General features: G+C 41.1%; 1 protein-coding gene across 20 annotated transcripts in view; it reads left to right on the plus strand.

Moving 5' to 3' along the window:
- NEK1 (NIMA related kinase 1) overlaps window positions 1-24,285 on the plus strand; it is a 43,361-nt gene that overhangs the window by 623 nt on the left and 18,453 nt on the right. For 2 of the 20 annotated variants that reach the window (XM_083631049.1, XM_083631034.1), the window contains exons 1-22: window positions 531-907; window positions 3,160-3,307; window positions 3,389-3,485; window positions 4,701-4,798; window positions 4,971-5,054; window positions 5,706-5,773; window positions 5,851-5,937; window positions 7,622-7,676; window positions 8,537-8,737; window positions 10,126-10,186; window positions 10,912-11,066; window positions 12,581-12,640; window positions 12,893-12,952; window positions 13,074-13,121; window positions 13,226-13,300; window positions 14,806-14,981; window positions 15,064-15,192; window positions 17,296-17,398; window positions 20,372-20,455; window positions 20,887-20,970; window positions 23,295-23,372; window positions 23,999-24,094. In XM_083631049.1, the coding sequence (XP_083487175.1) occupies window positions 3,191-3,307; window positions 3,389-3,485; window positions 4,701-4,798; window positions 4,971-5,054; window positions 5,706-5,773; window positions 5,851-5,937; window positions 7,622-7,676; window positions 8,537-8,737; window positions 10,126-10,186; window positions 10,912-11,066; window positions 12,581-12,640; window positions 12,893-12,952; window positions 13,074-13,121; window positions 13,226-13,300; window positions 14,806-14,981; window positions 15,064-15,192; window positions 17,296-17,398; window positions 20,372-20,455; window positions 20,887-20,970; window positions 23,295-23,372; window positions 23,999-24,094 (2,016 nt within the window). In that variant the 5' untranslated portion in view covers window positions 531-907; window positions 3,160-3,190. Of the gene's footprint in view, window positions 1-530; window positions 908-3,159; window positions 3,308-3,388; window positions 3,486-4,700; window positions 4,799-4,970; window positions 5,055-5,705; window positions 5,774-5,850; window positions 5,938-7,621; window positions 7,677-8,536; window positions 8,738-10,125; window positions 10,187-10,911; window positions 11,067-12,580; window positions 12,641-12,892; window positions 12,953-13,073; window positions 13,122-13,225; window positions 13,301-14,805; window positions 14,982-15,063; window positions 15,193-17,295; window positions 17,399-20,371; window positions 20,456-20,886; window positions 20,971-23,294; window positions 23,373-23,998; window positions 24,095-24,285 lie in introns of those variants that run through there. The other 18 variants (XM_083631047.1, XM_083631048.1, XM_083631045.1 and 15 more) reach the window with 17 other exon arrangements.

The raw sequence follows: 24,285 nt of genomic DNA on the forward strand, positions 1-24,285 counted from the left end.
CTGGTAGATCTTAACAAGAGTTGAGTGGACATTTCTCGTAATAGGACATTTTGGCAGCACACACTTTGGTTGTAGATTATTATCCCCATAACGGGGAGATACTTCAGGCCTATCAAGCAATTACTTCAGCAATGCCATGTGAAAGGAGGAGGGAGACTGGAAAAGAGTTAAGATTCAAAATAAGCACGTGTCCAGGTAGCAATCATGTGCTTAGTGCAGTTTACCCAAACAAAAATAAACGAGGTGGCAAAGCAGCTGGAAGACGATGAAGGAAGATGTGGCCACATACTTGCATAGACAGATAAGTGGAAAATGCTTATGCAGGTTCCGTGTACCGTGTTCCACCATCTTCCCTCTCTTTCTACGGATGCTCGGACATTAAGCGGGCCGAGAAAACATTAATTATAACGCAATAATAGGCAGGAGCAGCCGCATGCATTGACGGGCCTCCAGCCGCTCACCCTCAACCCCCCCCCCACCTCCTTCCCCATCCGCGGCTTTCACTTGGTACTTGGGTCACGTGACCTCCCCTCTCCGCGTTACCAGGGTGAAGCTGTAAGCAGGCGCTGACGGAGCTCCCTCTGTGGTGCATCCGAACCTTCAGGGCCCCTGCTTCGCCCAATGGCAGGGCGGGGGTTTGATGTCGCTGTCCTATAGCAACGCGAAAGGGGTGGGAGCGGAGCTCGGGTTCGGTTGGAGCTGCTGGAAAAAGGGTGAGGTGGGCTCGGGGTTCGGCAGAGAGGTGGCGGGGCTGGAGAGGGAAGAAGCCTGAGGAGGGCGGGGGGCCTGGCGCTTTGCTGGCGGAGGGAGGGGCGCAAATGTTCCTTTCCCGGCTCGCTTTGCAGCAGCAGCAGCGGTGCCTGGCTGCTTCTCCTCCCCGTTTCCCCGCGCTTGGGGCTCCTGCTTAGTAAGTTGCCTTGTTTTGCCCTGTTTGTTTGTCGTCGCCGACGCTGTTGCTGCAGCGCTGGGTGTGTCGGGGGCCGCAGTGGGGAGGCTCCCTCCTCCTCGAGGGCCCCTGGGTGTAGGAAGGGGGTCCCTTCTCTCCTGGGACGCTGCGGCGCAGAGGTTCACGGAGCAGGCTCCAGTGTTAAAATGCGGGGTAATTACCCCGGAGTAACTCCCTCGGCCCGAAAGTCAGTTAACGGAGATGAATATTATTATTTTTTGTTAAGTCACTCCACTCCACCCACGGGGAGTGTGAGGTGAGAGGAGCTTCTCCCTTCCCACCCGGTAGCATCCTTATCAAGAACGGTTGGGTTACTGGGTATTGTCACGTCTAATACAGAAAACTAATACTGTAGAGCTTTACACGTGAGGCGCTTATTACAGGCGTTTCAGAGAAGTGAATCAAAATTGGTTGAAAACAAGGCGCCTTACATTGTACCGAGTAAGTTCTAATTCATTACAGCGTAGGCGAGCTTGTAGTTAACCAGTTCTGATAACTTTGAAAGGCCCAAACTCCATATTTTCCAAATTTTGGCAAAACTGGTTTTACAAAGCGGTAGATCAAAATATTACTAAAACAGCAAAAGTGGTGTATGTGCTATACTAATCATATTAATGGTTGTCGCATTGGGCTGCAATTCTGTGCAACTTATATGGGGAATACAAGACATAGGAAGCTGTAGTTCAGCGTTGTCTGTGCAGATTGATAGCTGCTCTCTGCTTGTTCAGATTGCATCTCTCCTGGCCCTATCTGGAGACGCTGGGGATTGAACCCCGGGAGTTGGAGTCAAAAAGCATCTAGAACATAGGAAGCTGCGTTATATCAAGTTGGACTGTTGTGCCATCTAGATCAGTTTTGTCAACACTGACTGGCAGAGGCTTTCCAGGGTTCCATCCCTACTTGGAGACACCAGTAAATGAACGTGAGACATGTTACTGCAAAGCACGCGCTCTACCACTGCCGATCATGGGTTCCTCAGCCCCAGATGAATGGAATTGACTGCCAAACTCTATAGGGTCAAAAACACAATGTTGCATTGTACTTCAGAACTAATTAGTAAGCAGTGCTGGTATTTCAAACTTGAAAAAATATGCCCCCTATGGCCATAGTAGCCAGTGACTGGGCAGCCATGTTGTGGACCAGCAGTAATTTCCTAGCAGTCTTCAAGGGTAAGGTAGGCCCCATGTATAATGTACCACATCAGTCTAATGTAGAGGTTATCAAGGCATATAGAACAGCAGCCAAGACTTTTATCACTCAATATGGCATGCCGACTTTATATTAATCACACTGACCTCATCCCCAAAGTCATGTGGTGGCATTAGTCAGCAATTTCTTATGTGTTTAAAATAGCATTAGCAGCTTGAATCTTGTGGATTCCCAAAAAATAATTCCTCTATTGTAGAGCAGAACTCTTCCTATACCATCTTCTGGTACTTGACTTGTCAGATAGTTTCAGAAGCATTCCAACTTCCATCCTAGCAAAGCACTCCAGAAAGATACAATTGATGAAAGCTGATGAGAGTTCCACAAGAATACCCCTTATCTATATCCTGATGACGGTTATCTTCAGGGGCAGCAACAAAGTTTGAAAATGCATCCAAGTGGTTAGCTTAAGCTCTGCTACCAAACTAGCAAACTCAGTTCAGGTTATCATTTTAAGGCTGCAGTCTTAAATAAGTTTACTTGGAAGTGGTCCCATAGAACTCAGTGGGTCTCATTCCCAAATAAGTATTTAATCCTGACTTGGCAATAAGCTTCACTTTAACCCAGTGGAACCTACTTTCAGGTAAGAGTGCATCGTGTCAGACTATATAACAAAGATCCAGGTAAGTGTTACTTTTCATAAATGCAGCAGTTCTCCTTTTCTAATTTGTGCTTTGAGGTTTACTTGCATCTTCTTGGTATATAGTCTGTAAGAGCTTTTTAATCAGGTAAGATATAAATATTTCTGTGTCCCTTTGAAAAGCATTTTCCATAGCAATAGCCATGGGATAGAGACAGTGGATGCAAACTACTGTACGGCGTATCTGAAGCAGAAATAATTGCATTCACAGGCTTAGAGACCTTTTAATGAAAGGGAATGTTGAAACATTGATGGCATCTAAAAAGACAAGTGATTTGGAAACTGGTTTGTGATGCATAAATTGATCTGGCAGATACAAAAAGAGCAACTTGGTTATTCCGTTAAAAAGCTCCCTTTTTCTCCCTAGCCCATACATAAGGATGCCTTAGAAAAGTACCATGGACAAATATATTAAGGTGCAAAAGATTGGTGAAGGATCTTTTGGAAAAGCAATTCTGGTTAAAGCAAAGGAAAATGGCAAACAATATGTTATTAAGGAGATCAATATATCCAAGGTGAGTCTCTTGAGTTTTATTTCCTTTCATTACATCTTTCCTTATATTTATGTTTTCACAAACAATGCTTTTCTTTTAAAGATGTCGAATAAAGAGAGAGAAGAATCAAGGAGAGAAGTTGCAGTGTTGGCAAACATGAAACATCCAAATATTGTGCTATACAGAGAATCATTTGAAGGTTAGGATTAAAAATAACTTGGCATCTAAAATAAAAAGCTGAACTGGATTGAAGTGCCTGAATTGGGGTTTGTGTGTTGCCTTTCAACATCCAGTTTCCTGTTTAGTATTTCTTGTTGCATGCTGCAGTTCTGTGTGTGCTTGCTTAAAAGAGGGGATGGAGAAGAATTTCATTAGGCCCACATTACTAAGCAAACTGACCAAATTTCCATCTCCCAGACTAATATGCAGATCAGAACACAATTATATTTTGAATATCACACTTCTCTGAACCTTCCCATAATGTTCTCAGCTCAGAAAAAAATAACCAAAATATATGTGCTTTTTTAAAAAAAAAACATACTCATTTTATAGTGAAGTATGTTTAGAAATGCATTTCAGGTAAGATACATATCTAAATACAAAATTTTGCATGAATTTTCTTTCTTTAAAAATCAGACTAATGTGGAAGCATGATGATGATGATGATATTTTATTCGTACCCCACCCATCTGATTGGGTTGCCTCAGCTCCTCTGGGCATCTTACAGCATATATAAAAACCATAGTAAAACATTAAACCTTAAAAAGTTTCTCTATATATGGCTGCCTTCAGATGTCGTCTAAAGGTTATATAATTACTCATATCCTTGATATCTGAAGGGTGGGCATTCCACAGGATGGGCGCCACTTCTGAGAGGGCCCTCTGCCTGGTTCCCTGTAGCTTCACTTCTCACAGTGTGGGAAATGCCAGAAGGCCCTCAGTGCTGGATCTCAGTGTCTGGGATGAACGATGGATGGAATGGACTTACATCATAGAATCATAGAGTTGGAAGAGACCACAAGGGCCATCGAGCCCAACCCCCTGCCAAGCAGGAAACACCATCAGAGCACTCCTGACATATGGTTGTCAAGCCTCTGCTTAAAGACCTCCAAAGAAGGAGACTCCACCACACTCCTTGGCAGCAAATTCCACTACATAAATGAACACATATGAAATTGGCATGGGCCAGAAATAGCATGATCTGACATATCAATTTAAAAGTCAGTCAAATTGATAAGTAGGACCTCCTAATAAATATGGTTGGATTGGGCAGCAAGTCTACCATTTTTCATGTCTCCTGTATGAGTTGGAAAATACACAGTAATGGAAGCTAAACAAATTAAGGGACTGGCCAGCGTGATGCATTGTGAAGTGTAAATTAACACTTGTGTGTATTTATTTATTTATTTTACAGAAGGTGGCTGTCTTTACATAGTGATGGACTATTGTGAAGGAGGAGACCTGTTTAAAAAAATTAATACACAGAAAGGTGTCTTGTTTTCAGAAGACCAGGTAAGAGGATTTGAGATTTATATTGCTTGATAACTGTAGATGTTCTAGCTCTGATAGACACCCACTATGTCCACAATAATGGCTGGCATTGGTGCTAACCAAAAAATATGTGGTTGTGATTCTGACTTTTGCTTTGCCTCTGAAATGTGATGTCAATTCTAACTTCTTTTAGATCATGGATTGGTTTGTACAGATCTGCTTAGCACTGAAACATGTGCATGACAGAAAAATTTTGCATCGAGACATAAAGTCACAAGTAAGTTCACTGAAACTTTTTTTTAATTGAATGTCAATATTCTAATAGCTAGGCTTTAGCCTACTTTCTTCAAAACACTGATGAGAGAACAAACCTATGTCAGGACTTTCCAGAAAGAACAAGGGTTTGTGCACTTGCAGACCAAGGCTTACTTCAGATGTAATGCTAAAACTGTGGTTCAACATTATATGAGCACCAACAAGGTAGCCCCTTCCTCTCCTCCACTTTGTGTACAAGAGAAGAATGAAGTTTTCACTTTTGGTGTGTAATCAACCTTGAGTTTCCTGTTATGTCTGAACCTGAGGTACGTTTATTCAAATATGGTTAGTTTAGACAAACCAAGATGGAATGCACACATTCCCATATTTCCAGTCTAAGCTTATATCTTGGTTTAGAGTGCATGCGATTAGCTTTCAGGTTACATATTACAATTATGTTCGTGAGCTTTAAGCAAACAGATTTGTCAAAAATTGTTTGGAAATACTCTTAGTTACCAATCAGTTGTTACTATCAGCTGACTAAGAAATGTTAATATGCATTCAGCTAAAAGTGGTTTCTTGTAATGATTGGCAAATTCGGTATAAGTTACTTTCTTCTCTACTGAATTTAACTTTGTGTTAGTATACTGTATTTTTCTTGTTTCTACTCCAGAATATATTTTTAACCAAAGATGGAACAATACAGTTGGGGGACTTTGGAATAGCTCGAGTTCTTAATAGGTAATACTGAAATACGTTTTGCGCAATTCACACAGTACTATAAAACATAGTCTAATTCATTATATTTTTATTTTTAGTACAGTGGAACTTGCTCGAACTTGCATAGGAACGCCGTATTACTTGTCACCAGAAATCTGTGAGAATAAGCCTTACAACAATAAAAGGTAGTGTTTAGTTATAGGCTTAACTTATTTTCAGTTGTATGTAGATGCCATTGTCTTTTACTGCAATGCAATTTATCCAACTGACTTCATCATACTGCTGTGTGAAAACACAGAAGCCAACCCACTTTTATGCAGCCTCAGCATTGGTTATCATTTTCGGGCACTTGCATAACTGAGAGCAATGCAGAGAATCTATTCCATGTAGGGAATGTGCTGGTGAACCAGATTGCTGCAGCCGGCAGTATTGCACTCTCCACTAGCTGGTTCAGTCCTGCTGGGTGCTGATTTGCCAACACATTTCTTGCAGGGAACACTGGCAAAGCAGACTCCCATCCCCACTGGTCAACACTGACAGGTGGGCAATGATGACATCAGGTTACTGATAGGCGGGTGGTCCCACCCCCTGTCAGAATTGACTCATGGGGTTAGGGAGAGATAAAGGATTGGCCTGCTGGGCCAAAAATATCCCTTACCCATTATCGCTTCCTTCTGGCTGTTAAGAGTAATAGCTATCCTAGGCCAGACGGATATGCTTTGATCCCAAGGCCAGTCCAAGATGTGAACCAGAAGTGGGAAATCTAAATGTCTTCCATATAACAAAAATAATATAATAATAACTTGACAATTTGGTATCCTTTGGTCATAAATGACAGTTTGCTCATTTATGGAAGTGCGTACCCAATTACACTTCCATAAACGACCTACCGTAACTTTGCACGTGGCCCAGAGAAAAGGGCAAATGATGGATGATAAAGTCACTTTTTCTAAGGAACCAGCAGAACAAAAAGCTATAAGCAATTTGCTTTTCTTTTAGAATGTTTTTCTGTTTCTTTTGTCTTTTTTATTTTACTCTTCTCTCTTTTTCTTTTCTTTCTTTCTGTTGTCTCTTTCTTTTTTCTGTTTTTCCTTTGTTTTTCTTCTTTTTCTTCTCTCTTTAGAGAGGGCCTTTATTAAGGTCCAGAGATTGTATACTCATGGGGGTGATATATGGGTTGATGGAGGACCCTGGATGAAAGACAGGAAATGTTGGTCTCCCAGGGTGAGAGTATAGGAGGAGAAAGGAAATATTCCAGGTGAGGGCTAGAATAAGCTACTGTCCTCTGTGTATGGTAAGGGGCAATAATTACTTTTAAGAGAGAACTCTATCTTTTACTTATTTGATTTGTATTTTCTGTAGTTGTAATTTCATTGTCGTAATCTTAATAAAATCTTACTAAGGAAATCTTAATAAAAATTTCATGAAAAATAATAAAAAAAAAGCTATAAGCAGGCTGATAAGGTCCACATTGTTGCTTAGATGGTGCATGTTGCACAAGTGAACAGAATTTCAGCCATTGCAATTTACATTACCGTAGAAATGTGGATAACCATTTGGATGGCAGAAGTTGCCCCAGCTGAAATGTACATATGTATATAGGCATAGCTGAACTTAATAAGGTGACCGAAAGTAATACAAGCCAACCCAAGTTTCAAGGACAAGCTAGACCAGGCATAGGCAAACTCAGCCCTCCAGATGTTTTTGGCCTACAACTCCCATGATCCCTAGCTAACAGGACCAGTGGTCAGGGATGATGGGAACTGTAGTCTCAAAACATCTGGAGGGCCGAGTTTGCCTATGCCTGAGCTAGACTATTGATCATCTAGGGGTCTGTGCAAACTAATGTTCTGTGTCTTGTTTCTTTAGTGACATATGGGCTCTTGGTTGTGTTCTCTATGAAATGTGCACACTGAAACATGCAGTAAGTCGACATTTCTAAATACTTTATAAACGAAACTCTTTTTCCAATGCCCAGAAAATGCAATATTTTTATTTTAGGTATTTTGACATCAAAATCACTTGTGTTCTGCTGATCGTCTACTTTTTGTAGTTACGTGGAGGGGTTGGCAGGAGAGAATTGAACTACAGTAATAGATAATTGCATGCCCATGATAAGATTTAAAGTAACAGCATGTGACACAAGTCAAAGCCCCAAATACAGCTGTTAGCTGGCTTGGATAATGTACCAATTGTTGATGGGATTTTTAAAATGGAGGGAATTTCACTCCCCCAAACTTCAGCCTTAGAGCAATTACAGTAAGCCCGCAACTTGCACACATTTAACCTGTATGCATTCAGCTTTACATGTGTGGCAAATTTAAAAAAATGAATAAATGGAAAGAGGGTGGGATTCTGGGAAAAATGACTTTGGCAGTCACACCCACCATTGAACCCAATGGGTTTTGACCAGTGCTTTTTTTCTGGGGGGACGCAGGGGTACGCATACCCCTAAACATTTTGTGAATCTAAGTTTGGCCTCATTGAGGGGCAGTATTTCAATATGAGTAGGAAAATGAGAGCACTCCTAAACATTTTTAAAGAAAAAAGTACTGGTTGCAATTTTGGCTTTAAGATAAGAGGGTAGTGGGAAAACAATATGGAAAATCTTTATGGATAAAATGCAAGACTAAAAGGAAATTGAGAATATTTTCTAGACCACTGAAAATGCATATTAAAGTAATTTTGATTTTTGTAGCATTAAGAAATTCAGTTGTCTTCTTTTGCTGTTTTGCTGTGGCATTACTACTGTCTAATACATACAAATTGCACTTATCTCTGCAGTTTGAAGCTGGAAATATGAAAAATCTGGTACTCAAGATAATTTCCGGATCATTTCCTCCTGTTTCTGTGCATTATTCCCATGACCTCCGGAGTCTGATTTCACAGTTATTTAAAAGAAATCCTAGGGATAGGCCATCAGTCAACTCCATATTGGAGAAAATTTTTATAGCTAAGCGTATTGAAAAATTTCTAACACCCCAGGTATGTACTTGGACCTATTGTTACAAATGATCTTCTGTGCAATAAGTTTAAGAAGCCCATCATAAACGTGCTGCTTCTGTTAATTAAGAAGTCTTTCAGTTATGTGCAATATATCAATGTGTCTTAGCAAATTAGTTACTATTGTGTTTTTATGATTATCGTTCTACAGAATAAGAACACTGAAATGCCACTGTACAGCAGTGTGTGTGTGTCTATAGTAACACACCGTTTTAAATTCAAACTTTAATTATTTAAGATACTTATACATAAATAAAGTAGTTTACTTATACAGGGAGGGATGGGGAACGTCAGGCCCCGGGGTCAAATTCACACCTCTCTATCATGCCCTTGGGACTTTGCCCAGGCCATCTTCCCACTGCAGTCACACCCTCATGGGTCCTGCTCTGTGTCTAGTGATTTTTTTACCTTGCTGGAATGTATCCATTAACACTGAGTTATCCCTTGCTTGCCTGAAGAGTCGTGTGTGTCTGATCACACCCTTTTTCCACATCCACCTCTGGAAGGTTGCCCATGAGAGAATGTTCTCCAGCCCTGACATAAAAGAGGGCCTCAACATTTTAGATAAGACTTTGAGATTAGAGTCATAGTCATATGTGTAAGTAACTTGAATAGAGCATGCTGAAGCATACTTGAACAATATTTATCGATAATACTTAAATACCTTTCTAATTAGGTACATTTTTAAAAGCATAAAATATCTTAAGTTAAAGCTTAACGGGGTCCCCTCCTCAAGCCACATGGAGAGCTTCCATGGAGGGTTCAGACATGCACCTTGTGACTGCATGACCTTTCTTGGCTCATTGAAATGTTGTATGCTGGTTGTGTGTTCATGGCCATTTATGTGATGAAATGTTATAAAGATTGCAATCTGTATCCAACATGTAATAACTCAACACGTATGTACTTTGTCTTTGGGACAAGGTGAATGAGCTTTATACATTTCTTCTTAAGAACTTCCTATGACTTTGAGTTCAGGTTCATAACTAGTAAACAGCTTTTTAAAAAGGTGTGAACATCCAAGTTAGGGTACAGCTATCTATATATACTCTTCTACAGTGGTACCTCTGGTTCCGAACTTAATTCGTTCTGGAGGTCCGTTCTTAACCTGAAACAGTTCTTAACCTGAGGTACCACTTTAGCTAATGGGGCCTCCCAGTGGCCTGCGGTTTCTGTTCTCATCCTGAGGTAAATTACTTAACCCGAGGTACTACTTCCAGGTTAGCGGAGTCTGTAACCCAAAGTGTTTGTAACCTGAGGTACCACTGTTTTTTTGGAACAAATGTTTATGGAAACAGTTATTCAATTTATTGGTCATTCAGTAACTGTTAGACTCTGTGTTACTCTCTAACGTAAAATTACTCTTTTAGCTTATTGCAGAAGAATTTAGCCATAAAGTATTTCAGAAGTTTGGACCTCATGCTGGACCAGGTAATATATGAAAAAAAATCCTCTTAGGTGCATTTTAGTTGATTCCAATACATCATTGACCTGATGAGTATCAGGTGACGGTAGCAAATGCAGAATATTCATGATGTTTAGAGCCCTTAATTTAGAATTTATTTTTATTCATCCAAGATAGCCTATGCATAAGGAAAGGAATCTTCATCTAGAAACTTGGTTTTGAAATGAGTTTTCACAGATCAGCTTTTGTGCACAATAGCAGTACAGTATTAAAGGGAAATTTCTCAAGTTATAAAAATTGCTTATTGTTAACTTACATCACAAGTAATTAGTTTGAAACAACACAATATTGCTTTAAAGTCAGTTCCAAATATGTAGCTTATAGCCAGAGCATTTTGAGTTAAGATAATAAACTATTCCTTTTGCCAGGTATGTAGATGAAGGTTGCTTTTGGCACATGGCCAGGTGGGGAACAGGTAGACTTGAAAGCAAGAATATAAAAGGTTACCAATCTTTGTCGTAAGTAAGTAAGGAATAACAGTTGTGTCTTCTCTTCCTCTTTTCAAATAAGCATTCAACCAGTTCAGTCTTCTATGGAGTGTGTTGTACCTAAGCCAAATAATATCAGCATGTCTAACTCTGGATGGGAAGAGAATTATTTTTGAATATTCCTTAGTCTTAGGACAGATTCCTAAAGAAACCCAGTGTTGTGTAAAGGAGTTCTTTTTGTGTGTGTGTTCTCTCTTGAATAGCAAAGAGACCAGCTCAAGGTCAAAACTTGGCCTCTGCTGCACCAGCTCAAAAAATCACAAAACCTGCTGCTAAATATGGAGTGCCTTTAATGCTTAAGAAGTCTGGGGATGCAGCTAAAAAGCCCTATGAGAAGCCTTCAATTAAATGCCGACAGGTGAGATAAAATATTCAGCGATGAAACAAAAGTATATCTTTTTGATGAGGGAGGTGGAGAAAGTGTATGTTATATGTTGGGACTTTGGTGTTTGTGTTTTTTAAACCTTAACTGCATTTTGTTTGTGTCAACTTGTCACGGGCATAGTTTCAGCAACCGATAGATTCCCTTGTGGGAGTGGAAACACGGTATGTAACTAGTCTTTGCAATTGCACTGTGATGCGCATTCAGATGCAAGGCATCCAATGTGGCATCTGTTGCCTTTCCACCCACTTTCCAGTATAGATTGGCTGTGAATAGTTTTGGACCTGCTCACATATCGCTGCATGCAATTATATCTGCATTAAGGCCCATAACACAGCTGGAAGGTGTTATGGCGTGTTTTGGTTCCACCCAGTGTAAAAAGTGTACAAAGACCATATAATAAAATAACAGCAAGTAAACTCTTTCAGTAAACATTCCTGAAAAGAAAACCTGAAATGCTATATCAACAAGCAAGCTTCATAAACTCAGTGGAATCAAAGTGTTGATTTGGTATTTCAAAGTATAAAGTGGCACAGCCTAGTGGGTCTTCATGAGTAAGTTATGATGTTATACTGGCCCTGTTGGTACATGCACCATCTTAAATATTTAGGATCTCATTTGCTTTTTATTTGAACAGATTTGTTTTATTTGACTTTTTAAATTTGTGTCATCCACTGTTGACTTCGTCTTTTTCTTTATTATTTACAATATGAGATGCAGCAGGATTGGCTAGGGATCCAATGGATCCTAAGCCCAGCCTTCCCAAAAGCCCTGTTTTAGGGCTTCCAGCCAATTTCCACCACCAGGAATCCACTCTGTTGACTGCATCAAGTAATCTATGAGCATACCCCCCCAAAATTTTTTTGTGTCACTCTACTTGGGAAGTCTGTAAAATATTTTCCTTATATGTCTATGCTAAAACAGTGATAGCTTTTGGCAACTTTGAAATGATCCATGCATGATGTGAAACCAACTGGCTTTTACTTGGCATTAAAAATAGCATGCAGTCTCCCATGCGTAAGTTAGTTGGTATGATGTGGCAGGGGAGGAGGAATAGAGATGCACTTTATTTATGTTTTGTTTTCTATTAACAAAATAACTCTGAAAACAGCAAAATACTTGTATCAGTACTGCTGTCTTTGGCACACTGTTGGACAATCAGAAAAATGAATGGATGAAAAATGGTGTTCACTTTTGTCTGTACTGCTGAGAATACATTAAGGCTTCAGTACTTGATGCATTTACTAGGGAGTCAGTGGCATAGAAATCAAATCAAGTCCGAAGTGTAGTTTCCCAACAATAAGATCCACTGACCGAAGTGTGGTTTTTATTTCTCAGTGCACATGGAGAGGCCAAAACTGTAAGATTCATAGCAAGTTTGCAAAGTTAACTTAGTTTATTCCTGCGTTATTGATTCTCCATGCTCAGTTACCTTCTGCAGCACATGGTACATGCATTCCTTCTAATTTGTAGTTTCACTTTTTATTTAGGCCCCTCCACCTCCAGTGAAGAAAGGGAAACCAGTAGAAGAAAGGAGGAAAATGTTTGAGGTATAAAGACATGGAAACTAAGGAAACTAAGCAAAATACTTTTAAACACAAAACAAAACCTTCAAACCTTTCCTCCTTATTTCCTTCCACTAGATATCCTCTAACCTTATTTATATATATTTCTATCTGTGTGTGTGTGTATATTAGATATTAAAACCTCTAGAATATGACTCTTACTATGAAGTCCTAACCATCCTGACCTAATTCACAGGAAATAATGGCTCAGGGTTTGAATCTGTATTTATTTTCCAGGAAGCTGCTAAAAAGAAAAGACATGACATTTTTGAGAAGGACAAAAGACAGCGTGAACAGGTAAATTAAAGAGAGTCACTATTTTTGTTCTGTTTTTAATGATGGAATGCAGGAATATGTCTCATATGTTACCATAGCAGTTGGTTGGCGTAATACGTTATCATTTCAAAACATCCTACAGATCAGTTTCCTCAAGGCTGAGCAGATGAGAAGACTTGAGAAGGAAAGGGTAAAATGCTTTTGACTTTCCACTTCTAACTCTAAAGTTTCATCTTCAGAGCATTCATCAATTTTTGGAGTCCCGTTTTCTCACACACACGTCCTCTTTTCCAGATGGAAAGAATAAACAGAGCCAGGGAGCAAGGATGGAGGAATGTGCTCAGTGCAGGTGGAAGTGGTGAAATCAAGGTTGGTAGCTGCTGTTAAATGTATATGCGGACACACCTGTTCTTCCTTATTTCTAACCTTATCAATAATCTGTAGGTGCTTGTCAAGCTCTTACCAGCACCCTTTAGTCCAGAAGAGGGGAATGTTTTTCAGACTGAGGCAGCGTTCCTCTCTGGGCAATCTTCCAGAGGCTGCACACCAGTGGTCAGCAGGACCAGAGGCAAAAATGGCAGAGCAACAGGTGTTGTTGGCATCCATCTGTCTCAAGAGACAGTGGAGTGCACCTCTGGGGGCAAAGTCCAACTGCTGTGTTAGCAACACCAAAGTGATCTCCCCAGGGCACAAGCCTGGGCAGTGTTTATGGAGGTTCTGGGCTGCCCAGATGACAAGGCCCTCCTCTTGGCCTCACTGAGGCGGTCCAAAGGAAAGCAGAGCAATACGTTTAGCGCCAGCTTGGAGTTGCCAGAAGGAGGCGTACAAGGCACCATCCAACAATCTTGGGGACTCCACTCCAGATTTGTGTAGGGTTTACTCCTTAGCCTTTTCTTCTCCCAAAGATATCCCGCAAGGCAGCAGAGGTTTAGGGTCAGAGTTTTCCTTCTCCTAGATGAGCTACTTTGCCAGGTTGACAAGTCCCATTTGCCCCTCGATTCCCTCTACAGCATGTGCAGAAACCACCTTCTTGAACAATGGACCCAATATTGTTACCTTTGTACAGTTGGTTCCGTTCTAGCCATGTGAAATTCATATATACACGCACACACACACACCTCCCTCCCATCTAAGCAGGCAAGAAGCATTGTCACAGTCCAAGAACACACTGCAGCCACAAATGCTTCAAAGGTTCTCAAGGCAAACGTTCTTGAGGGAATAGTACAAACCGGGGGGGGGGGCTGAGGAGAGTCCTGAGGGCTGGATAGGGCATTCTGGAGGGCCACGTTTTTTGTTGGGTGCAAAATAGCATAAGATACAATGGACACCCCCCCCCAAAAAAAAACCACCCCCAAATTTGCAGGTGTTTGTTTAAGTTGTAATTTTCAACTAGGTCTAATCCAAACCTATGCAAGGATGAAGACTACATTTTTTCATGTTACAGTGAATTTATTTGTGTGGGTTTCTAGAACCATTGCAGAAGATGCAATCCTACGAATGCACAATGTTGATCAGAATGTGCTGTGAGATGAATGCTTGTGTAGATCCTATGCTCTGGTCAAAAGAGAGACACTTAACAGTGCTGTAGATGGCACTCTTCATCAAAGAATATGTAACATTTCTATTTTTTAAAGGAAGCCACAAGGTGGATAGGAATAAATACACAAGTGTGTATGGGTCTCCGTTGCTGATAGTAATCAGATAATTGTCAGAAATTACTGAAAGCCACTTTGTATTGCCAACTAGCTGGATGTTGTAATACAGAAGTCACTTTTATGTTTAGAGGTTCTTAATTACAGTATCTAAATCTGACTTTTATTACCTTAAGGAGAGCATTGGAATCATAACATGAGAGCTTATTCTTAAATTCCTAGGCTCCGTTTTTTGGAGGTGGAGGAGCTATTGTGCCTTTACCTGTGCCTGGTCGAGGGCAATATGAACACTATCATGCTATTTTTGATCAGATGCAGCAACAAAAGGAAAATATTAAAGTAACAGAGGGAAGAGATGCTGAATTGAGAGAGAAACATGGTCCAGAACCTATTGAAAGGTATGTCTGCCTTTGTTAAAAAGGAAAGAGCATGTCATTCTAGATGAAAGTAATGAAAATTGCTATGCGTATTTATCTACAGAGGACCACCTGGAATTCATGCAGGAGTTCCTAATGGGCCTGCAGTTCATCATCATTCACCTGATGCTGATGCAATTAGGAAAAGAATGAAAAGATTGGAGGAGGTGTCTAGACAAGCCAGTGCAAACAGGTTGGACTGATGATGTGTGGATCTGTCCTGTGTGTGTAGGTTTCTGTCTCTGTTTAGTTTAATAACTAAGACTAGAGTGTGAATGACAGTCATAGATACACCATAATCATCTGCCCACCTATCTAGATGAGAGTTGTTATATGATATTACTAATTTCTTTAGGAACCAAAATGCTTACCTATTTAATAAGTTAAAAAGCTTGCACAAGTATATTGTGCAAGCAGTATAACAATTGCAGGGGAGGGTCCAAGTAAAAAAAGTGCCTAATTATCCTCAGTTTATATTTCCTAGATTATATAATCCGGAGCAGTAAACTTCAACTTTTTTCAGATTACACAGCTTTAACCCAAACATTAGGGGATTCATTTCATAATGTTTTACCCATATATTTGTGTGGTGGTAATGTTGTGAGCCACGCTAGGGCAAGGCCCAGTAGTTGAAGACCAGTGACCCATTGGATAGCAACCAAATTGTTGTACAGTGGTGCCCCGCAAGACGAACGCCTCGCAAGATGAAAAACCCGCTAGATGAAAGGGTTTTTCCGTTTTGGAGGCGCTTCACAAAACGAATTTCCCTATGGGCTTCCTTCGCAAGACGAAAGCCCAGAGGGAAATCTCCAGGACAGCGGGGAAGCGCAGCGCGTCTTCCCCACTGTCCTCGGACCTCCTCCAAAGGCTGGCGGTGGGGCGGAGAGACCTCCTCCCGCCGCCAGCCTTCGGAAGGCTCCTCCGAAGGCTGGCGGTGGGGCGGAGAGACCTCCTCCCGCCGCCAGCCTTTGGAAGGCTGCTCCGAAGGCTGGCGGCGGGAGGAGGTCTCTCCGCCCCACCGGCAGCCTTCGGAATGCTGTTCTGAATGTTGGCGGTGGGGAGGAAAAACCCTCCTCCCACCGCAAGCCCCGGGAACAGAGGAGAAGCGCTGCGCGCCTTCCCCTCTGTTCCCGTACCTGTCCTGAAGGCTTGCGGTGGGGAGAAAAGCCCTTCTCTGCACCGCCAGCCTGGCAAGCGGTCTCCATAGGAACGCATTAATTGATTTTCAATGCATTCCTATGGGAAACCGTGCTTCGCAAGACGAAAAACTCACAAGAAGAAAAAACTTGCGGAACGAATTAATTTCGTCTTGCGAGGCACCACTGTATCTGGCTATTGTCCAAGAGGATACATTTGTATTTACTTCACACATCATGGGTTGCCCCTTTTTAAGGCCTCGACAGTTGCCTGCCTGTATGACAGGCAACAGAAACTGGCAGGATGAGGCTTGAAGAACATGGATTTAAGATTTTATTGTACACTTCTGCTGCAATACTGCTGTTGTGTTTTATAATTGTAATTTCTCTTCCAGTGCTTATGATGCAAATAGTATATTATGGAGAATACATTTCAGCCTTAAACAAAAATAGACCTCGTTTTAAGCCATCAGGATTGCTTCTTGTTTAAATTTGTCTTCCAAAGCAATTCCAAGAGGGTAGAAAAACCTTCCCAACCTCATTGTCACCAGACGTTTTTGACTGCAACTCCCCTCATCCATGGCTGTCAACCATGCCAGCTGAGACATGGTTGTGGGAGTTGGGAATCTAAAACCTTCAGAGGGCACCAGGTTGGGGAAGGCTGGGGTAGGTATTTTGTGTGCTTTCATTGCAATCTAAAAACTCTCAAACAAATGAAAATTGCAGGAAGGGTGTTTTTTCCTTAAGGACCAGGGTTGGAAAACCTGATGTCCTCTAGATGTTGGACTCCAACTCCTATTGCCCCCAGCCAGAATGGCCCAATGGTCAGGGATGATAGAAGGCTGAAAGCCTGGCTAAAGAGCACCCATGACCATCAGCTCTAGGACCTTGCCCAAGAAAGAAAACTTACACTTGACCCATGCTGTACAGTGGTTAGCCGAATATATTTCTAAATGTACTTGACTGTCGCTTGCTAGCCACCTGTTGTATTAAGTGCTTATCTTGGATCAATAAAGTGCTGAATGATGTTGCTGCATTTATTTGAAGTCTGCTGAAATCTTAAATTCAGTGTATTTTTCCTACTAGTTCCAGTTCCTCATCATGGTGTGTGTGTATATATATATTTCAAGTAAATCAAACTCGTAAAATGTTTTACTCAGGCAAAAAGGATGGGTAGCTGCAGAAAGAGCTAAGCAAGTTGAGGAATTCTGGCAAAGGAAGAGAGAAGCCATGCAAAACAAAGCTCGTGCTGAAGGACATATGGTATGAAATTTTACTTTCCTACTGTATCAACATTTGAATTCTATTTTTTTAACAGTTAATTTCCACATGAACTTGTAAAATCTATTAATCTCTGAAGCAGGACAGTAGTAATTCTTAAACTTTAGGACTGTGTTAGAAGTAATCCACAAAGATTAGATTCTGCATCTTCCCAGTAGTTGACTCGCTTCCTATAGCTATATTGAATCTTATTTTTTATTCGGGCTGGTGGTATGAGACAGTAGCTTGCAAATCATGCAATCCAAAGAAGTATCTTTAAGCTAACAGAAGAATTTGCGCAATGAAATTTCTCACTCATCCTGATTACGGCTGCAACCCTGATCATTTCTGCTCAGAAGCAAGTCCCATTGAGTTCAGTAGAACTTGCAGTTAGGAAAATGAGGCTAGGATTGTATCTGAAAAGTTTTTTCCTGATGTTGCACCAGTATTTAAAGGTGGCTTGCCAGGTAGTGTGGAGAGCTGCTCTCAGGAGGAGAAACCCTTGCAGCGTATGTAGACTTTGGTATGCAGCTCTTTGGGGTGACCAAGGTACTATCTTAGACCTCAGTTCAAAGTTCAGCTATGCAGCACACGCTCTTTTAGCCACTTTTAACCTATTGTGTAGCTGAAGCTTTGTATGTGAAAAATTCATTGACCTGTTTCAGGTTTAATGGAAAATCATGGCTACCGTATGAGTAAGCCACGCTGAACCTCAGGCTCATGTGCTTTCCCTCTCTTCCTTTTTCATGTGCAAAAAGAGAGCAGAAGCAAACAAGCCACCGTTCCCAAAGTATAGGCATTACAGGAAGCCCTGGTTTGTTCAAAATTGTAACCAGAAATCTTCCAGTTAGCTTCTAACATGCAAAGGAGAGCAGGATGTGGGAGTTGGAAAGATCAGAACCTACTGTGACTTGTTTATGCACCAGGAAAGCATAGTTTCTTACTATATATATATATATATAAACTGAGCCAGGACATGGGTGGCACTGTGGTCTAAACCACTGAGCCTCTTGGGCTTGCTGATCAGATGGTCGGCAGTTCGAATACCTTACCATAAACTGAGCCATTGTTGTATTTTCCTTCTGGTTTGTGCCATGCATAACCACTGTGCTCAAGTGTTCATGTTACTTTGGGCATGGGGAAAACAGCAATAAAACCTGAATTAAAAATGCTTTCAGTTTCTCACTGCAAATCTGTTGCCAACTTTTGGGGTTTGGCACTCAGATACGAAAATCAAGTTTAAATCATTATTATAAAAAGTCTTTGACTTTTCTCCCCGAGGCATTATAAATCCAAAGGTAGCTTGAGATCTGTTTTGGTTGGTATTATGGTGGTGGCTTCTGTGGTCCACACCCATTCCACGTCACAGACACATGTCTTCATGGTTTAGAGCATTTACTGGCCGATACTTTCTCTACTCATGACAAAATGTGTCTACACCATAAAATGAGAACATTCCTGATAATCACTGCAGGTCAAAGAGTGAGGTGTGGCTAGATAGAGGAATATTGGTGTAGAAAGAAGAATTTAATGATCCTTTTTATAGTTTGCATACACTTAAAGTTTCCCATTGCTTTTTTTTTTTAAAAAAAACTACCGTTAGCATATGAGTTACACTGTCTAGGTGGTGGCAGTGATCTGTACATGCACAAAACCCCATTTCCATACGAGGGGAAATAGAGCAATGTTTTATTTCCCCTCCTCTAGGAGGAGCAACTGCCATGGCATGGCAAATTGTCACCTGAATTTCCATTACCTTTCCTGTTCGCCTTCCTTCAATCTCTGATAGTGAAATCTGTGTCATGTTTTTCAGGCTGGAATGAACCACCCATCTATTTTTGAAAGAGTAGCTCCATCTAAAAAGCCTATAACTTACATTAGGACAAGTTCACACCCTTTTCTTCTTGGTCCTCTAGAGTAATAGATAATTTTAGTGAGGTTTTAAGGTGCTGCTATCAGTAAATTAATATGAGAGAAATGTGAGCACTCTGACAACTTGGAAACTTTTATGCACTACAGCCAATATCATCTATGCATGCAACACAGGTTTTTGTACCAGTCAATACAGTATCTGCTTGCATGCAATTATGAGCCAGTTTGAAAGCAGCATCCCATTCGGATGAAGAACAGCTGTGCAGAAACAGATATGAAAAGCCCACACTTTAGAACCAGTGGGAGTTTGTTATATTTTACACTTTAATTAGGTGTAAGGGGGAAATGGTTGCTGCTTAGTCTTCCCACCATGTGGATGAACTACTCGACTTCCTGTCTTAGTACTCGGGGAGTGTGGCTCAGAGCTTGTTCTGGAATCAAGCAGACTTTATTTGCTCTAGATCAAACTATCCTATCAAAGGACCCAAATCTTTGCTGCCTTCTGCAGAAACAAAGCAAAAGAAGAGATCGCCTCTGTGATTATTACCCTTATGTGGTATTGGTAAGAATTTGACTGACTCAACAAATTATTGCCTTTCCAAAATTACCCAAGTGCACCATATTAAATCAATAGCAACAAATTTCAATACTTTATCACCTATAATATGCCACTCGGGCAGCGATATGCATTTATGTCACCACAATCGCTTGAAGATTTTTGGAAGGTTTCTGAGGGGGATTTAACCAAAAGCATTCATGTTAAACCATGTTGCAATAAAGCTTTGTTTTCATTTAAACAAAGTGTTGACACTTGACTCAATATACAGCAATTATACACTAATAATTCATTGTGGCAGTGAAGTTCCAACAATGCATGCCAAAGTTCTAAACTGAACAGATGTTACAGTCTTAAAGGCACAGTCTAAAATATGAGATACAAAGGAACAAGAAAAGTGAAGCTTGGGTAATTAAATAACGCAGAGTGTATTTTTGCTTTATCTTAGCCATTCATTGAGAAAAAAATAGTAGATGTTGATAAATATAAGGTTAGATAATGTGGTGGCCCCAACCGTTCTTGAATTTAATACATTAAATGGTGAACAGGGCACCCTGCAAAACCTGACAGCTATCTATGGAGGCAGGCCCATTTCTTCAAGAGGAAGGAAAGCCAGAAACAAGGAGGAAGAGGTATGCTTCCTGCATGTTTTCTGCCTTCATTGCACATATAGAACCCTTTCCTGCCTCATTTTTTCTGCATGGGTTGTCATGTATAATCAGAGGAAAGGGCCCCTCCTTGGCATTCTAATTAGTTTCAACTTGCAACTCCTAGAGTTGTCCCATAGATGAATTAACATACCTGTCACATAAGTTAGTCACCAGAAGTGAATCATTCCTATTCCCTTAAAACAGAATTTGCCCTCATTGTCTTTTAATAGCTCTCCTCCACAACTCCTAGGCCACCAGTGATGGGTCCGCTGAAATCACTTAGAAGTATAGCGTTGATACTCTTCCATAAGAGAGTTGTTCCATTAATTTCCCACGTTGTGAAATTGACACACATTGTATATGCATTACTGCAACTTTCCTCTGACACTTCTTTAAATTTTATGTTCCTTCAGGAATACTTGGCAAGACTAAGGCAAATTAGACTTCAAAACTTCAACGAACGCCAGCAAATTAAAGCTAAACTTCGTGGAGAAAAGGCAAGGATTCTAACCATGAAAGCATTTTATTATAGCTCCGTTTGCCTTGTTTTCTGCTTTGTTAGATGAAACTGAATTGTTTATTCTTAGCCTGTCAAGTAGAGCTCCACTGATTCTGATGTCGAGGTGGCAATTTTCTTGATGTCCAGCTCTTCAAGGAAAGGCTTTATGCCACCATGGCTGCATGCAAAGCATTTGCTTTACTCAGCTATGGCCCTTATCAGTGAACCAAGTATTCAAATGCTCATGTGGCTGCTTGGAAATTTGAGACAGAGTTCTAAGAGTTGATGCAACATGTGGCCAGGCTACTAAAGATTGGCTCTTTTTGATCCTGCAGCGCTCAGTCCATATGGCTCCCCACTGGTTATAGTTGTCTCGTGGCAAGTTTTTAAACAAATACCATATTAGATAGATAGATAGATAGATAGATTCTTTATTGTCATTACACACGTGCAACATTGCACAAGTGCAACGAAATTGGATGCCATCCCTTAAAAACAACAAAAGCAAAACAACAACAACAACCCACAAACCACATTCCAGCCACACCCACACCCACACCCATCAATCTCCCAAGTCACACTATCGAGTTACAGCATTCAAAAGGGCCACAGCTCTCGGGTAGAAACTGTTTTTCAGTCTATTTGTCCTTGACTTGATGTTTCTATATCTCCTGCCAGACGGCAGTAGTGCAAACAGACTGTATCCCGGGTGAGATGAATCCTGCAGGATGTTGTTTGCTTTCCTAAGACAACGGGAACCGTACAATTCTTCCAAGGATGGGAGAGGTTGACCAATAATCCTTTGTGCTGTGGTTATGACCTTCTGGAGCACCTTCCTCTCCCTAGCTGTACAACTGGAGAACCAAGCACAAATACAGTATGTAAGAATGCTCTCTATGGAGCCTCGGTAGAAGGACACCAGCAGTCTCTCACTCAGATTGTTCTTCTTTAAAAGTCTGAGGAAATAAATTCTCTGCTGGGCCTTCTTCACCAGAGCAGTGGTATTTGCGCTCCAAGTCATGCCCTGATCGATAGTTACTCCCAAAAACCTGAATTCCGCCACCCTCTCCACCCGTTCCCCATTGATATGCAAGGGCTGAATGTCCGCCTTTTTTTTCCTGTAATCCACCACTAATTCCTTGGTCTTAGCCGTATTAAGAGCCAGATTGTTCTCTCCACACCAAACACAGAGCCGCTCCACCTCGTCCCGATAGGCGGACTCATCCCCTCCTGAAATGAGCCCTACCACCGTAGTGTCATCAGCAAACTTGATGATTTTGTTGCTGGAATAGATGGCTGTACAGTCATACGTATAGAGAGCATAGAGCAGGGGACTCAACACACAACCCTGTGGTGAGCCGGTGTTAAGGCTAAGGGCTGTGGACATATGTGACCCTACTCTAACCCTCTGAGAACGTTCTGACAAAAAATCCAAAACCCAGAGACAGGTGGAGTTGGAGAGTCCAATCGCCTCTAGCTTGGACACCAGTCTATGGGGGAGAATGGTGTTAAAAGCTGAGCTAAAATCCACAAACAGCAGCCTCACATAACTCCCCGGCTGCTCCAGATGGGACAGAGCAGCATGGAGAGTGGTGGTGATAGCGTCCTCTGTGGATCTATTTGCCCTGTATGCAAACTGGTAGTTGTCAAAAGTTGATGGAAGACAGGAAATAATATGACGGCGCACCAGTTTCTCAAAACACTTCATGATGATTGGAGTCAGTGCAACTGGTCTGTAGTCGTTCAAACTACTGATTGTGGATTTTTTGGGCAGAGGGACAATAGTTGACGACTTCAGGCAGGGTGGGACAATAGACTGGTGTAAGGACTTGTTGAAGATCTTGCAGGGCATCTTGTAATTCCACCCTAAGATTCTTGCTTCTCATTTCGTTTCAGTTATGAAAATGGAAAAAGACCCACCCACTCTCAAAAAATGAAAGATTCCATACTTGCAAATGCATAGAATATAAATGATTATATTAGACTTCAGAACTGGGAGTTGCAGAGACTCTGATATGACTAATTTTAATTTACTGGAATATTTGCGAGCATTTTTGGAAAGTGTCCCAAAGTTCCTGTTAGGTCACATTTCCCTGGGGTTAAGTTATTAGGAATTTCCAAAGGAAATCCTCTCAAAATTGTATGCATTATCATGCTTCCAAATCCTGTCAAGACTATGAAACTATAATATATAGCCTCAAGAGCTCCGTGCATGAAATTTAATGAAACTTACGAGATTTAAAAAGTATTAGTATAGCTTGCAGTGTTCTCTTCTGTTACTAGTCTGCTAAGTATATAAATTTGAGAACAACTGTTTTACAGAATGAAGCTTGTGGTTCTCCTGTACATGAAATAGATGAAGAAGCAGAGCTAAGGCGTAAGAAAATTGAAGCGCTGAAGGTAATGGTGAAAGAGTGGTAGAGGAGAACTTGCTGCGTTGATTAAAAAACAAAAACAGTGGGTGAAAACAGAACAGCCAATAGAGCTGTTTTGTGCACTGTTCTGCACATACTAGCATTAAGACCTTCTGAGTGCCACAATGGATGGCAAGTTCCATCACATTTTGAGAAATGTTTTCATGGAAGATGAACGCAGGAACAATTATGGTGTAGGGCCAGGAAGTGAAGTGAGATGGGGTCACCGGTGCTGACCACATTGGTGTACATGGTCCTTGCCATGCCTGCTGCACCTCATCAGTTGCGATTGGGGACCTTCAGGAGCATGTTCAATATTCCTTGCCTGGTGCTGCTGTAGCTCCTCCTCGTCTTTCTGTGCCTCTCCAGCTACTGTCTTGTAGCGCTATACGAAGCTGCAACCATGATGGAAGCTATCACATTGATCCTGAAATGTGTTTTCTGTAAAGTCTGGAAGTTATTGAGCAAAAGTGTATATGGGCCTTTCTAATGTAGATTTCAAGAAGAGCTGTGTAAGTAATTGCTGGTGCAACATATTGTACATGCACTGGCCTTTAGAAAGCAGAGTGCCCCTTGCTGAAAAGTTGCTCTCTTTTTTGGTCACATTACAAGGCACAAGCAAATGCCCGGGCTGCAGTCCTGAAAGAACAGCTAGAACGGAAGAGAAAAGAAGCATACGAAAGGGAGAGGAAAGCTTGGGAAGAACATGTAAGAAAGATGAATTTTGACACTTCCTCTCTGCTGATGCAATTTACACTTAGAAGCTTAGATTAGTATTGTTTAATTTCTTCTTGTATCTCCAGAGGTCTTGGAAGTAAGTGTTGACAGCCTAATGTCTTTTGCATACTAATTTTCATTCATTTTTTTAGCATTAGTGTGCTCTTAACCTTTACTGATGG

Source organism: Podarcis filfolensis (assembly GCF_964270895.1).
Source record: "Podarcis filfolensis genome assembly, chromosome: 9".
Lineage (NCBI taxonomy): Eukaryota > Metazoa > Chordata > Lepidosauria > Squamata > Lacertidae > Podarcis > Podarcis filfolensis.